The sequence below is a fragment of the Triticum aestivum genome, chromosome 2B, assembly GCF_018294505.1.
Source record: "Triticum aestivum cultivar Chinese Spring chromosome 2B, IWGSC CS RefSeq v2.1, whole genome shotgun sequence".
Taxonomy (NCBI): domain Eukaryota; kingdom Viridiplantae; phylum Streptophyta; class Magnoliopsida; order Poales; family Poaceae; genus Triticum; species Triticum aestivum.
In genome coordinates this window covers 256,015,002-256,028,792 of record NC_057798.1, presented here as the reverse complement: position 1 = coordinate 256,028,792, position 13,791 = coordinate 256,015,002, and the positions used below count along the sequence as shown (strand labels likewise).

The window sequence follows — 13,791 nt, the reverse complement described above, 5'->3', positions numbered from 1 at the left end:
TGGCACATCAGTTTGATTGACGAAAAATAACAGCCTCTGCTTAACATTAAATCTAGTCAACACTACTAATAATCTGTCATTGGAGGATATGCTACAACAATGCAGCAATTTGAATTGATATTCACATTGAATTAATGACTTGTCTTGTTGTATGCAATTGAAACATACCCATATAAAAGAAGTCTGTTCCATGCAACATTTTTACTGTTTTACTCAACTTGTTTTTGTAGTTACTTGATACATATTACATCCGTCCCATAATAAACCATCAAATGTACTCCTGGGAGGAATAAACATCTTTTTTAGAACATGGGTTGAAGCAGATTGTACTTGCCTAAGGAGAATATGAAAACAAGATATTCTATTTGCTAATATGAAGATAGCATTGTGTTTAATCCAGTACTGATGATTGTTTTCATTCTCATATAAATTTGTTAATGATGGTGATTTTGTACTAGCATATAAACTTGTTTTTGTTGTCACTTGATACATACTTAGCTTGTACTTGAAGTTGTGGGTTAATGCTGGTAATTTTGTTCTACTTGTATGCATTGGTACCCCATCATCGAGTGCACAGATGCAATAGTGGCAAGAAGATCATGGTCGTGTGCATCATCAAGCACACCATGGCGAGCATCCACCTCCTCACAGTGGCAAGAAGAGCAGGTGCCTAGTTTATAATTGCTGTCGAAGGAGCTCCATGCTAAAGAACATAACACTTGTAGAACTTGTGGAGCATGTAACTGTGACTTCCACTATTGTATGTTAGAGTTATTTGTACAACTTGCTACACTTGTTGAAGAACATAACACTTGTAGAGCTTGCAAAGTGTATGTTAGAGTTATTTGTACAGCAACAACTCTGTATTGACAGCAGCAACACTGACTGGTAATATTTAAAGTATTTTGTGTGTTTTCTGTGCCAATTTAAATATTGTGTATTTATTTACGTTAAATTGGAAAATTAAGAATGTGACCCTGACAAAAAAAGAAAAAAAATGAAACTGTTGAGACAAAAAGGCCATGGGCCAAAAAATAAAAAGGCTGCAATGAAGGCCATGGGCCAAAAATAAAAAAGGCTGCAATGTTGGACTTGGTCCATTAAGCTGACAAAAATTCATAGGAAAAAAATATAAATGGGCTGAATTAATGGGCTCGGCCCATATAAACACCAAATTGGACCGGGCTGATTCTTGTGCCACATCAGATTGCCACGTCGGATGCCTACGTGGCCTGGGGAGGCTGCTAGTGACCAAAACGAAATAGTAGACATATTTTGGTCGTAAACGTCTACGACCTTCTCACAGTTTACGACAGCCAGTTTTTGACCTTCTGTTTTTGGTCACAAAAAGGTCGCAAATGGAAAATAATGACCTTTCAGTGACCAATAGTCAAGGTCATAAATTGACATATTTCTTGTAGTGCAAATGGGTCCGCGAAGGTTACCACATAAACTGAGTCGCAACCCTTACCTACACACAAAACCAACATGCCACATAAATAGAGTGCACAGAAGCGTTATTGGATCGAGAGTCTGTGTATAAATTGAAGCCTATGTGGAAATGATCACTCTGCATTGTTTGAAATCGAGTGAGTCATCTAGGATTCTAGGTGTGCATTTTCAAAGAAAATTACTAAATGAACTTCATCGTCGGTTGGTTTGCTTTTGCCTTAATGTGGATGCAACAATCTTCTAGCTTCGTTGAGTTCGGTAGTTGGTGTAGTGGCGCGAGATCATTTGGGCAAATGTCTGATGGGTTGTCGTCAGGATTTTCATGGTATCACTACACCGGAGTTTGCAGGAGCTCTTCGTTGTGTTGTTACTCGTGCACTCGATGAAAGTCTCCACAAGATGATTCCGCAATTTGATTGTTTGACGCTGATCAAGAAAGTGAATGCTAATGAGAGGGGCCACTCCATCACCAGACCTTTTGTAGTTGATATAAAATGTTTTGTTTTGATTTTGTTTTTTCATGCATGTTGTTCTGCTAGGTGTTGCTCATCTGTTGGTGTGGGAGAGCGAGCTTGTTGCTTACTCGGCTTTTCAACTATGCATTCCTGCTTGTACCTAGAGCTTGCTGCACACAGGAGGAAGCTCGCACCTAGACCAATGCGGGTGCTAGAGGCCTTAGGAACATTATACATGTAACCTAATCCCCTTGTACCTAAGGCTGAGCAACCCCTTCTCTTGATGCTCACTAGCACCATCGTAAGCACCTCTAGTGTACTCGCTTTACGATGGTTGCTATCATGTACTCCCTCTGTTTCTAAATATAAGTCTTTGGAGAGATTCCACTATGAACTACATACAGAGCAAAATAAGTGAATCTACATTTTAAAATGCATCTACATACATCTGTATGTGGTTCATAGTGAAATCTCTATAAAAACTTATATTTAAGAACGGAGGGAGTATTTTCATGCCTCTATTGATAGAATGATATGCATCCCGTGTATTCACGAAAGACAAACAATGTATTCCTACTTGCAGTCAGGAGGTTGCGAACGCTGAAGTTTGTATGTATGAGCCCGACTTGATCCAATAGTTACTCCCTTCATTTCTGAATGTAAGTCTTTTAAGATATTCCACTACAAATTATATATGGATTATATAGATATAGTTTAGAGTGTAGTTCACTCATATTGCTCCGTATGTACTCCCTCCGTTCCTAAATATTTGTCTTTTTAAGATTTCAAATGGATTATCACATACGGATATATATAGACATATTTTAGAGTGTAGATTCACTCATTTTGCTTTGTATGTAGTCACTTGTTGAAATCTCTAGAAAGACAAATATTTAGGAACGGAGAGAGTAGTTCATAGTGGAATATCTGAAAGACTTATATTTAAGAACGGAGGGAGTAGAAAAGAAAGAAAGAAAAAGACCAACCGTCTCTGCACCAAAGTCCAAACCAGCTCGCGGCAAACATGGCATCAGCCCCCGTTGTCTTTCGCAGACCGAACCAAACCTGGGGGCTGGGGCCATGCCAAACACCACCGCGTCACGGCACTCAAATACGTTGCGAAAAACGAACCCAATTCCTCTCGGTCACACGTCTGACGCTGCTCAGTGCTCTAGGTGTATCGCCTGACCCCATGATGAGCGCCAAGCTCGGCGCGGCGACGCCGTCCGTGCTCCTCCCGCCCTCCCCTCGGCTCCACGGCGTCCGCCCCTCCCCCACCGCCGCGTCATGCCTCGCCGACACCGGCACCGGCCCGCCTCTAAGCGCGGGACCGGACCAAGAGCACTCTGGCGCGCCCGGGCAAGAGGAGGCGGCGGTCTCCTCCCCCTCCCAGCCGCGCTCGCGCGCGAGCTCGCAGCTGAGCCACTGGTCCCGCGCGCGCGCTCTCCGGTCCGGGCGGAGGCTGGAGCTGCCGGTCATACGGGCGAGCGCGGCGCTCGAGGTGCCGACCAAGTCGCCGCCGCCCACCGAGCAGGAGGGCGCAGCGACGGAGGACGACGACGATGGCGACGAGGCGGTTGGGGTCGGAAGCGAGGCAGCGGGGAACTCGATCTACATGGTGTCGGACGGGACGGGTTCGACGCTGGAGCACTCGGTGAATGCCGTGCTCGGGCAATTCGAGCACTGCCTCGTCGACCGCCGCTGTGCCACAAGCACCCACCTGTTTTCTGGGGTAAGAGATCCATCATTTTCGCTGCCATCTATTATCTCAATTCGTGACAATAGATTTTGATCCCCGCGCTCCAGTCCAGTGCAACGCCTGGTTTCCGGAAAATGCTTTTGTGCTTTGCTACATATAGGTATTAGGTAGTCACTTCGCGATGACAACTTGACAGACAAAATAATACTAACTTAAAATGCCCGAAATAAATAGAGTTCAAATTTAGAGATGAAATCGAACATTTTATGGGCATACCAGGGCAACCCTGCAACTTTGCTTTGTGATTAATTTCATAATTTGTGCACCGACATTATGTCTTTTCAGACTGATTACTGTTATACCTGTAGCTTGCATTCCCCTAAGCAATGTCAGAGTGGTTTAATTGGGGATACTTTGGTTCATCCTTACATTTAAGGTTTGCCTCTGAATTTCAGTGCTGGGGGATTACTTGGGCTAACATGACACTATCATGTACTCCCTCCGTTCCTAAATATAAGTCTTTCTAGGGATTCAAATATGGACTACATATGGAGCAAAATGAGTGAATCTACACTCTAAACTACGTCTATATACATCCATACGTAGTCCATAGTGAAATCTCTAGAAAGACTTATATTTAGGAACGGACGAAGTATTCGAGAATGAAAGCTACAATATCAATCTTACTCTGCAAAAGTTGGTATTGCCCATGAATTACGCTAATACTAAGAAGAAGAAAAGCCTGTCGCATGTTCCAATGGAGGAAAAATCCATCACAGATGAATTACGCAATAGATCTTTTTAACATATTTTATTTGACAAATAAAAATGGACCATGCAGTTGAATAAGGCTGAGTATTATGTGTAAATTGAGAACTGTACAGTTGCTTCATGCATATCTATATGTTCTATTTGTGCAAATTGATATTCGCCACTCATTACACCAGGTAGATGGGATGTTCTGACATGGTCAAAATAGTGCCAATTGGCTATACTATTTTGTTTTACGTGTTTGCTTGGATTGGATCATTTTATTGAACAAAATCAGTCAGTTGATTGTAGTCTTAGTTCAGAAACTGTTATTTGACACTATTCACCCATGCTTAGCACAAGCATGGGCTAAGAAAAAGTTAATTGCACATCACTTGTTGGAAGTAATCAGCATCTCTTACACATTGCTTCTAATTTTCTTTAGATTGATGACATGGATAACCTTATTGAGATAGTAAGGCAAGCAGCAAAAGAAGGAGCATTGCTTCTATATACCCTTGCCGATCCTTCAATGGCCGAGGCAACTAAGAAGGCTTGTGATTTATGGGGTGTTCCATCTACCGATGTTCTTCGTCCTACTATTGACGCGATAGCTTCTCATATTGGTGTTGCTCCATCTGGTATTTCACGAAGCTCTGCTAGCCGAAAGGGTCAACTTTCTGAGGATTACTTCCAACGAATTGAAGCGATTGATTTTACCATCAAACAAGATGATGGCGCTCAGCCACAGAACCTTGCCCGTGCACACATTGTGCTTGTTGGTGTTTCACGTACTGGGAAAACACCATTGTCAATTTATCTAGCACAAAAAGGGTACAAAGTGGCAAACGTCCCAATTGTGATGGGTATTGATCTTCCAAAGGCCCTATTTGAGACCGACCAGGATAAGATCTTTGGGTTGACGATAAACCCCGTGGTTCTTCAGGCAATCAGAAAGACGAGAGCAAACACTCTAGGATTTCATGGGCAGAAGAGCAATTATGCTGAAATGGAGCATGTGAGGCAGGAGCTCGACCATGCAAATCAAATTTTTGTTCGGCACCCAACATGGCCAGTGATCCGTAAGATCAGTTTCATCGTCTTTAATGGAGAGCTAGTTTGTTTTTTCTCACGCTATAACCATATATTTTTCGTGCAGAGGTCACTGGAAAAGCCGTAGAGGAAACGGCTGCTGTCATTGTTAGAATATATCATGACAGGAAACAGAAGTGCTCCATGCCACGCATATCAAAACGGTACTAGCACCATGTTCTATCCATTCTACTGCGCCTTGTAAAGTATGAGTGCTTTGATAAGCGCCATGTCAGCAGTACCTTAGCCGACTTTCTTATTATTAGCTCTTACCATCTTGCTTTCTGTGACCACTGACCACCTTCTAGGTGGCTTCTGTATCTGAAAGATAACGAGTTCACAGTATAGTGCAGCAGGAAATAAATGTATAATTCGTTCTCTAGTTTTTCATTCCTTAAATTATTTTCAGTTATTGAACTATTCTTAGTCTGTTAAGTAAATTGTAGGTTGAACTGAGTTTGTTAGAAAAATGAAATGAAAAATCAGCGCAATATATTTCTTGCAAAAAATAGGACTCTCTGTCAGTATAAAATGGTTAGATGTGGACCATAATGTCCTTATCCTCCTGAAAAAGCTCTGCTAAGACAGGGTGCATGGGACATCACAACGATTTGTCCTCCTAAGCTTGATCACTAGAATCATTTGTGCAAGGATGTGTTCACTCTTACATTCGATATGAAGGCCATATAAAAGTAATTTCAGTAAGATCATGAACTAGCAATATTTTTACTCTTCTTTTGATCTTCATTTCCTTTGTTTATTTATTGTTTTCATTATGAGGTTTCTTCAAATTTGACAACCCTTGTTTTTTGGAAGTATGCTGCCTTCTACTTTGTGGTTGCCGGTTGAAGTACACGTCTTATCTTGTGCATTCGTGGTTGAAAGTACTCCCTCTGTAAACTAATATAAGAGCGTTTAGATCTCTATTTTAGTATTCTAAACGCTCTTATATTAGTTTACGGAGGGAGTAGATGATAAATTTCTGACCAGATGTGCTTCTACAAAAATGTAGCTTCTCTTTCAAACCAGGGCCAGCTTGAATCAGACCTGTGGTAACAGAAGTCTGGTTGAGCTGATCAGGAATCTGGCTATATGGTAGCTGCAGCAGCTCAAGGGCTGACTAAAAGACTCCTTAGATAATCCTTGTTTGGTGGTACTTGATATCCTGTTTCTTTTTGATACAAAGTGAAGATAAATTTGGAAGGCGCTACTTTCAATCAACAAATACTCCTGACATAATCCTTGTTTAAAACCGAGACCAGCCAGGACTAGCACTTGGCGGCATATTTTGATAGGAGGAGCAACCACGAGCACACCGCGTAGAGTCCAGGACTCGGAACGCAGGTGGGTTGCGAGCGCATGCGCACTGCTAGCCAACAGTCTCACAGAATCCTTGTTGTGGTTCTTGTTATCTTGTTTCCATTTGGTACAAAGTTCAAATTGAATTTTTTAAGACTGTCTCTGGAATCAACAAACTGCCTCCTGCTCACTTTGTATCCTGCAAAAGGGTTTCAAGCCCATGGCAGCTGTAGCTATCGTCCAACCACATGTTTTTTTCTGAAATATCCTGGATATGCTCCAGGATGTTTTCATTGCACCGCGAGTATGATGCTTAGCTGGGGTCCTGAATTTGTATGCATTGAAATGAATATCTCAAGGAATATGTTTATGTTCTTGCAGGGTAGCTCCAATTCGAGTCTACGGTTCTTTGTCAGAGATGGTTAACACTCCTGTTGAGCCTGAAAAGGTATTGGCTATGGATGTATGAATGTGTTCTGCAGCAGCGAAGCGAAATCAGAAATTATAGAGCCTACTATCCTGTACTTGTGTGTCACAACTCCGCGATTAGACTAGTCATTGTGCATAGAAAATAAGAGGGGGCCATGTCAAAACTGCTCTTCATTTAAATCATCATAGCCTGTGCTGTCATGTGTTGGTTGTTCATTGGTTTAGTTTTCCTTTCAAGTCAAGCACCCATGTCATGTACAACCTCTTCTAGGAATGACCCAGGCAAAGACAATTATTCCAAAAACATCAGTGTATATTTGTGTATGCTTATGTGTGCAGTATGCTTATTTGTGTATCGCCGTCGCACCAAAGCGACTTGTATTCTTTTGAACAATGAGAACAGAAAAAAGGGGGCAATAACAGAAGAAACCAGAATAGAAAGGGTGAACTGCCATCACAAACTTCTCCATCAGGGCATCAACCGGCCTAATCTCTTCGCTGCCGTCTGCTATGTATTCTGCTGTGCCTTCCCATAGCACCACACGATTTTCACCCGAATTCTGGTAAATATCAGTCCCCGTCACAATCTCTACAGACCACACGTTGAAAACCCTGTGCTGTGATGAACACGCGAAAATCTCTTTGCGCTATGAGCCTGGTGTTTCACCGTGCATCGCTGTCGGCTCCTGTGCCGCTCCCGGCGCTGTCCATCTTGTTCATGGAAAGGGTGAAGTAGAGCAGGATCAAGGTCCCCACGCTGGACCTGCATAAACAAGAAGAAGGAAAAATCAGTTGGGGTTCAGATATTAACACTGGAGAAGACCCTGCTGACCAACGAACGTTACTCCTGACACCTTTTTGTTACTCCCTCCGTTCGAAAATACTTGTCATCAAAATGGATAAAAGAAGATGTATCTAGTACTAAAATACATCTAGATACATCCTCTTTTATCCATTTTGATGACAACTATTTCCGGACGGAGGGAGTATCTATTACAGCTATGCTCTGGGTGCAAACACTACTCCAGCCAGAGCAGAGCAGTCACACTACTCACTGGAGTACCACGTGTGAATGAATTAAAACCAATTCAGAAACAAATACTAAACTAGGCTACTCCAGATCAACAGAACCTTTTCTCCCCTTCTCCGCGACGGCTAGGGCGAATACTCCCTTCTAGGATCCGGATGCCTCCGTTCCGGCTAGTAGTTTAGTTTGGATAATCTATAGTCCCTGCATGAACACGCTGTTTCTTTGAATTTATCTTTCGGGCTCGATCCTCCTCAAGTTTGTCCATTTGGACATGGTGGACGGAGCTCCAGCATAGATTTCTCTAGTCTCTCTGGTCGTCGAGGTTGAAATTTCTCGTCATGTGTGATGGCAAGATTTGGTGTGACTTCAGATATATTAAAGGGTTCAATAGTGACACATGCACAGAAACTTTCCGGTTGTTATCTACAAGGACAAGCTGGCTTTGCATTGAAGCGGCAAGAGCAATGCGAAGCGGGTTGTTCCGGCGGTTTTAGTAGTCGTACGATGGTCTGGGGGGTCTCAATGTAGTAAATTTATATTATTTTTAAGGTGCCTTGTAACTTTTATAATCTATCTGCATCCTTCTAAAAATACTAGCAGTACTAAATTGGCTGGTTGTTGGTCGATCGCCCTCTCTCGTCTCTCGATCACCGTGGCGTAGGCGAAGGTGCCAACCAGTTGTGCAACGGGGACTTGGCAACGAGAAACCACGGCCGTTCTTGCGCAGGATTTCCGCACGCAGCGCACGCAGGAGGTGCACCATCACCGTTCGGGAAGGACCCGTCTTAGACGCTGCGAATTATTGCCGATAATGATCCCACGATCGGCTCCCTTCAAGCAGGAAGAGAGCCGTCGCGTCAGATCCGATTAGTTGCATTTGCTAGGTCCGGTTGATGTGCCTGTCGCCACAAGACGCCAACAGGATTCGCTTTGCGTACTACAACTGCCAGTGAACTTGCAAGGTACACTCACTGAATGCTTAACAGCTCCGCCTAATGATGGTTCGTGTTGTCCATGAATGGCAATGAAGCACGGCGGGTTTTGGGGGCAAAAAGTCGCCAGCGGCGACGACAAATGAGAGCGTACTGCCACTGATCCATCACCCCTAAGTCGCCTAACATGTCCCAGAGAATAAATTTCATTTCAAAGTGAAACGTGTGCGTATTACTACAGAAGAGAGGAGCCTGCAACACTGCCTAGTTCTACTAGTTGACACTTTTGACACTCTGCTGCCGGCTGGTTCTGTGATTGGATCTAAGCAGCAGCAAAAAATAAACCAAGGGACGGGGAAGGGGAAGGGGAGAAGATTCTTACAGCGTGGCGAAGAGGAAGACGACCCTTCGGGGATCCAGCCACGGCGCCGGACGCCGCCCCAGCCGCCTGGACTTCCCTCCCGGCGTTCCGACGCCCCCCGGCGTGTTCACCAGCCGGTGCCCGTTCAGCATCTCGTCGGCGGCCGCCACGTGGACCAAGAGCGGGGACAGCGGCGGCCTCTCGCCCGTCCCTACCCCGCCTCCTGCACACAAACGGATCAAACCCAACGTCAGTCCCGTTCGTCGTCAGAACTCCAAAGTGTGCAGTTAACGTCAGTGTCACTGGTCAGGAACTGGAGTAGCAATTGAGTCGTAATTTCGTGAAATACAAGAAGAAGAAAAAACAGAATTTTTGGTCCTAATTGCGAAGGCAGATTATCAACTGGGCAGGCTAACCTGTGGTGCCAGTGGCAGCGTCGCCGTCGGCCTGCTTCCTTTCTGACCCCTTCCGCGAGAGCGACCTCACCACCCTCTGTTCCGTTCACAGCACAATTAGAGATAGGGATAGTATCGAACTCTAGGACGACGGCCTAAAGAAATCTGGACGCGCATATCGCCGTCGTCCGCCGTGCAGCTTCGCACAGACTTACAGGTGTCCTCGGGGTCGAGGCCGGCGGCGCTGCCGGCGTCGTTTCCGGGCCGTCGCCGGCGAGCGACGAGAGGGCGGCCACGTCGAGGGCGATGAACCCACCGGTCCCGGCGGCGTGGCCGGCGTCCGAGCTCGACCGCGCAAGAACCTAAAAAAGGAGCAGAAGTGTTATTGTCCTGTAAGCAAGAACCTATCTACCGGCGATGAAACCGAAGTTCTTCAACCAAACAAAGAGATATTCATCACAGCCTAAAAAGGGCAAGCGACTTCATGCGCCGTCGCCGTGGAAGATCCAAATCGATTCCAGTTGGCCGGGGCAAGCAAGAACACCGTGCGGCAACTAGAGCCGATTGACGGACAGAAGATTGGACGGGAAGAGACTTACGGGATGGTTGGAGGCGGCGTCCCCCATGCCTTGGTGACGTTCGGCGTGCACGCAGACGCAGCTGCCTCCCGCAGGAGTATGTCTTCTCTTTTGTTGTATCTGAGTGAGTTATGGTAGCCCCTCGGGAAGGCGGAGAATTGAATGGCGGAATACTACAAAAACGAGGAACCGGAGGGAAAGGACCGTCACTTTGCTCTTTTTGTTGAGGACCAAAGATTAGATTCTCTCTCTGCCCGCGAGCATGGAGAGAAGATGATGTTCACAGTACAGCTTCGCTTCTCTTATATATACTGCTGGATTTTTTGTGGGCACCCACGGACGGAATAGATTGGTAGTAAGATTTTATTACGTCCTGTTCGATTTATAAAATTACACCAGTAGTACTAGTATATCTCTTGTGGGGTCCATCTAGGTCTCAATAGATTGGTAGTAAGATTTTATTACGTCCTGCTCGATTTATAAAATTTAGAATCGATTTTATAAAAGTGTAATTTTAGTATAGTGAAAATTTTAACCTGTTTATTTCTCTTATTAATTATATACAGTTCTTGTGCATGGTTCCAATTTTTTCCCATACAATGCGCATTGAAAATAAAAGTTCCAGCGATACATCATGCCAGGGTTTTACTACATCACCATACATTCGATTAGTTGTATTTTCTTGCTAATCAAAGTGGCCAATATATAACTACCGTCGTAAGCAAAGACATGGCCGATATATAATTATCACCCTAAGCACATATAAATGGCCGATAGAGTGTTGGCATCGTCTTTAGAGCAAAGTCTTGCAAGTCATTTTTCGACGAGCCAGCTTTGCTGAAAAACTGGGGGTATGTGTTGACACCGGATTTTGGCATGGCAGAAAACCTAATCAAGATGATGTCAAATGAAAAAAGCTTGAACATGAAAGTTATCTGTCTCGTTGAAACGGACAATTTTGATATAAAAATCGTCGAAGTCCAAGGTCATATGCAAAAGTTACTACCAAAAACTGCACGCTGCAGCACTATATGGCCGGATCATCCGGGCTGGGACCTAGATCATCCGTTTAGAGGCCGAACGAACGACTAAGGCAACATAAGGTTGACAATGAAACCGGGTGATCTGGGACCAGTCCCGGATGATCCGGGTGGAGGCCGACAATCTGGACAAATGTCCGAACGCCCGGACAACTTTTTCTCCTGTACATGTTAGAAAACAGCCCGAAACCCCATCAAGATGACCTCAAATCGAAAGTCTTCAACATGAAAGTTGTATGGCTCCTCGAAAAATCTTGTGCTATAAAAATCGTCTTACTCGGAGATCGTATGCAAAAGTTACAACCCGATCAATGTGCTGCTATCAGAAAGCTGGGCTTGGTCGGATCATCTGGGCCTCCAGCCGGACATCCGGCCCGGAGGTCGTGAACCGTGTTTGGTTAGATTTTGATGATCTGGACAACAAGGCAACTCCTTTTCTTGTATGGAAGTCCATCCGTCTCTTATATAGACAAGAGGTGACGACCGATTGAAAAACAACACACAGTCAAACAAATCCATCTATCAGTTTTTATCTTTTACCTTCTCTCTTTGCTCTTCTTTTCGTTCTTCGTTTGTTCTTTGTGAAGGAAGGCAACGATCCACGAGGCCCTAGGGGCGATCAGGTCGACCTAGGGCAACCCATAGCCGCCGCACGTCATGACGGGATCCCTCCCGGATGTATGGGGTTTTGGGTCTACAAAAGCGCCCGTCGAATTGTGTGTGTATCGTTTTTGGCCGGGTCTCCTTCGACGTGAGCTGCGGTGCATCACCCAGGCGTCGAGGGTACACGATGATGTGTTCGCGTGTGAACACTAGCTTATTCGCAGCAACGTTCGTGCGAAACTTTATACTCTTGCAATGCTTGCTTGAAATGTATTGTGAATGCTTAAATTTGTGCTAAAACTCCACCTCAACTTGAAAAACTTAAAAACGGCTACTTTTGCTTGTTGAGTGTCTAATCAACCCCCCTCTAGACACCTCTTCTCGATCACTTTCAATTGGTATCAGAGCATTGGTCTCCGTTGCTTTGGTTTAATCATCATTGGAGGAAGATGGATGAGTCTACGATTGGGAGTATTAGATGTAGAGCGCCTATGCTTGATGGAGAGGTCTATAATGATTGAAAAAATGAGATGCTTGAGATTTTCAATAAATATCAATTGAACAAGTACATCACTAGCCCTTGTGCACTCCTTGTTGATCCATTGCATCCTACCCTTGATGAGTCCCTTGACATGATTCACAATCTTAGAACTATCAATCTTATCATTAGAGGATTGCCTAGAAATTTGATTGTATGCTTACCTACTCCTGAATGTGCTTACACCATATGGAGATATCTTGTGGAACGCTTCCAGACTGTTCCTTGAAAATTTTAGATGAGATTCTTCAAAAATCCATTGCTTTAAATAAGATGAATCCTAATGATCCTAAGTTTGGTGATTGTCTATTTGAGCTTCGTAACCTTATGCGTGCCAAATGAGATGTTGGAATCATTAGTAACATCATCTCTGAAGTCATTAGAATTCATAAAGATGCACATTGTCATGATCATAAATCTAATGAATCACTCTCTCTAGGTGATGATCAATCACGAGACGATGTTGAACATGGATACCATGATGAGGATGATGATAGTGACCTTGATCTCGATGAGTCTATGAGACACTTTGGTCTTATGGCTAACCTTCGTGGCTACATGGTTGGAGGAAAGGAATGGGTTCTTGATAGTGGATGTACCGATCACATGACCGGAGACAAGGATATCTTTTGTGAGCTTGCTGAAAACGACGGCCATCAAAAGTATGTAACTTTTGGTGATAACTCAAAGGATAAGGTGGTTGGCCTTGGTAAGGTGGCCATCTCACATGACAGCCCCATACAAAATGTTATGCTCATTGAGTCTCTTGGCTATAATTTACTTTCCGTATCTAGAATAGCCGATTTCGGTTTCAATGTCCTATTTAGTGAAGTAGATTGCCAAGTGTTTTGAAGAGATAATCATAATATGGTATTTACCGGTATACATAGAGGTGATCTATACATTGTTGATTTCACTAAAAAGGCTCAACCTAGAACTTGCTTAATTGCTAAATCTTCTAAAAGTTGGTTGTGTCATAGAAGGTTAGGTCGCGTGGGCATGTGAAATCTTGATAAGCTTATTAAAGGTGATCATATCCTTGGTGTTAAAGATGTTATATTTGACAAGGACAGACTTTGCAGTGCTTGTCAAGCAGGAAAACAAGTTGGAGGAAGTCATCCCATGAAGAACATCATGA

The 13,791-nt window shown here is 44.0% G+C and overlaps 2 protein-coding genes across 2 annotated transcripts; one reads left to right on the top strand and one right to left on the bottom strand.

Annotated features, from left to right (window-relative positions):
- Nucleotides 1-3,029: 3,029 nt before the first annotated feature.
- Nucleotides 3,030-7,531, top strand: LOC123044640 (probable pyruvate, phosphate dikinase regulatory protein, chloroplastic). The gene is made up of 4 exons (XM_044467440.1): nucleotides 3,030-3,639; nucleotides 4,802-5,438; nucleotides 5,516-5,612; nucleotides 7,129-7,531. Exons 1-4 carry the CDS (start codon nucleotides 3,100-3,102, stop codon nucleotides 7,214-7,216), a joined length of 1,362 nt encoding a protein of 453 aa, XP_044323375.1. The 5' UTR covers nucleotides 3,030-3,099; the 3' UTR covers nucleotides 7,217-7,531.
- Nucleotides 7,472-10,755, bottom strand: LOC123044641 (uncharacterized). The gene is made up of 5 exons (XM_044467441.1): nucleotides 10,494-10,755; nucleotides 10,110-10,256; nucleotides 9,916-9,991; nucleotides 9,521-9,722; nucleotides 7,472-7,939 (listed from the first exon to the last, which is right to left on the bottom strand). Exons 1-5 carry the CDS (start codon nucleotides 10,518-10,520, stop codon nucleotides 7,840-7,842), a joined length of 552 nt encoding a protein of 183 aa, XP_044323376.1. The 5' UTR covers nucleotides 10,521-10,755; the 3' UTR covers nucleotides 7,472-7,839.
- Between the last annotated feature and the right edge of the window lie 3,036 nt (nucleotides 10,756-13,791).

Bases quoted from the DNA above. Each gene is read 5' to 3' on its own strand.
- LOC123044640 (XM_044467440.1), top strand. From the start codon at position 3,100: ATGATGAGCGCCAAGCTCGGCGCGGCGACGCCGTCCGTGCTCCTCCCG. The intron at 3,640-4,801 runs GTAAGAGATCCA...AATTTTCTTTAG, and splicing joins GCACCCACCTGTTTTCTGGG to ATTGATGACATGGATAACCT. The intron at 5,613-7,128 runs GTACTAGCACCA...ATGTTCTTGCAG, and splicing joins ATGCCACGCATATCAAAACG to GGTAGCTCCAATTCGAGTCT.
- LOC123044641 (XM_044467441.1), bottom strand. From the start codon at position 10,520: ATGGGGGACGCCGCCTCCAACCATCCC. The intron at 10,257-10,493 runs GTAAGTCTCTTC...CTCCTTTTTTAG, and splicing joins ACGCCGCCTCCAACCATCCC to GTTCTTGCGCGGTCGAGCTC. The intron at 9,992-10,109 runs GTAAGTCTGTGC...TGAACGGAACAG, and splicing joins CCTCGACCCCGAGGACACCT to AGGGTGGTGAGGTCGCTCTC.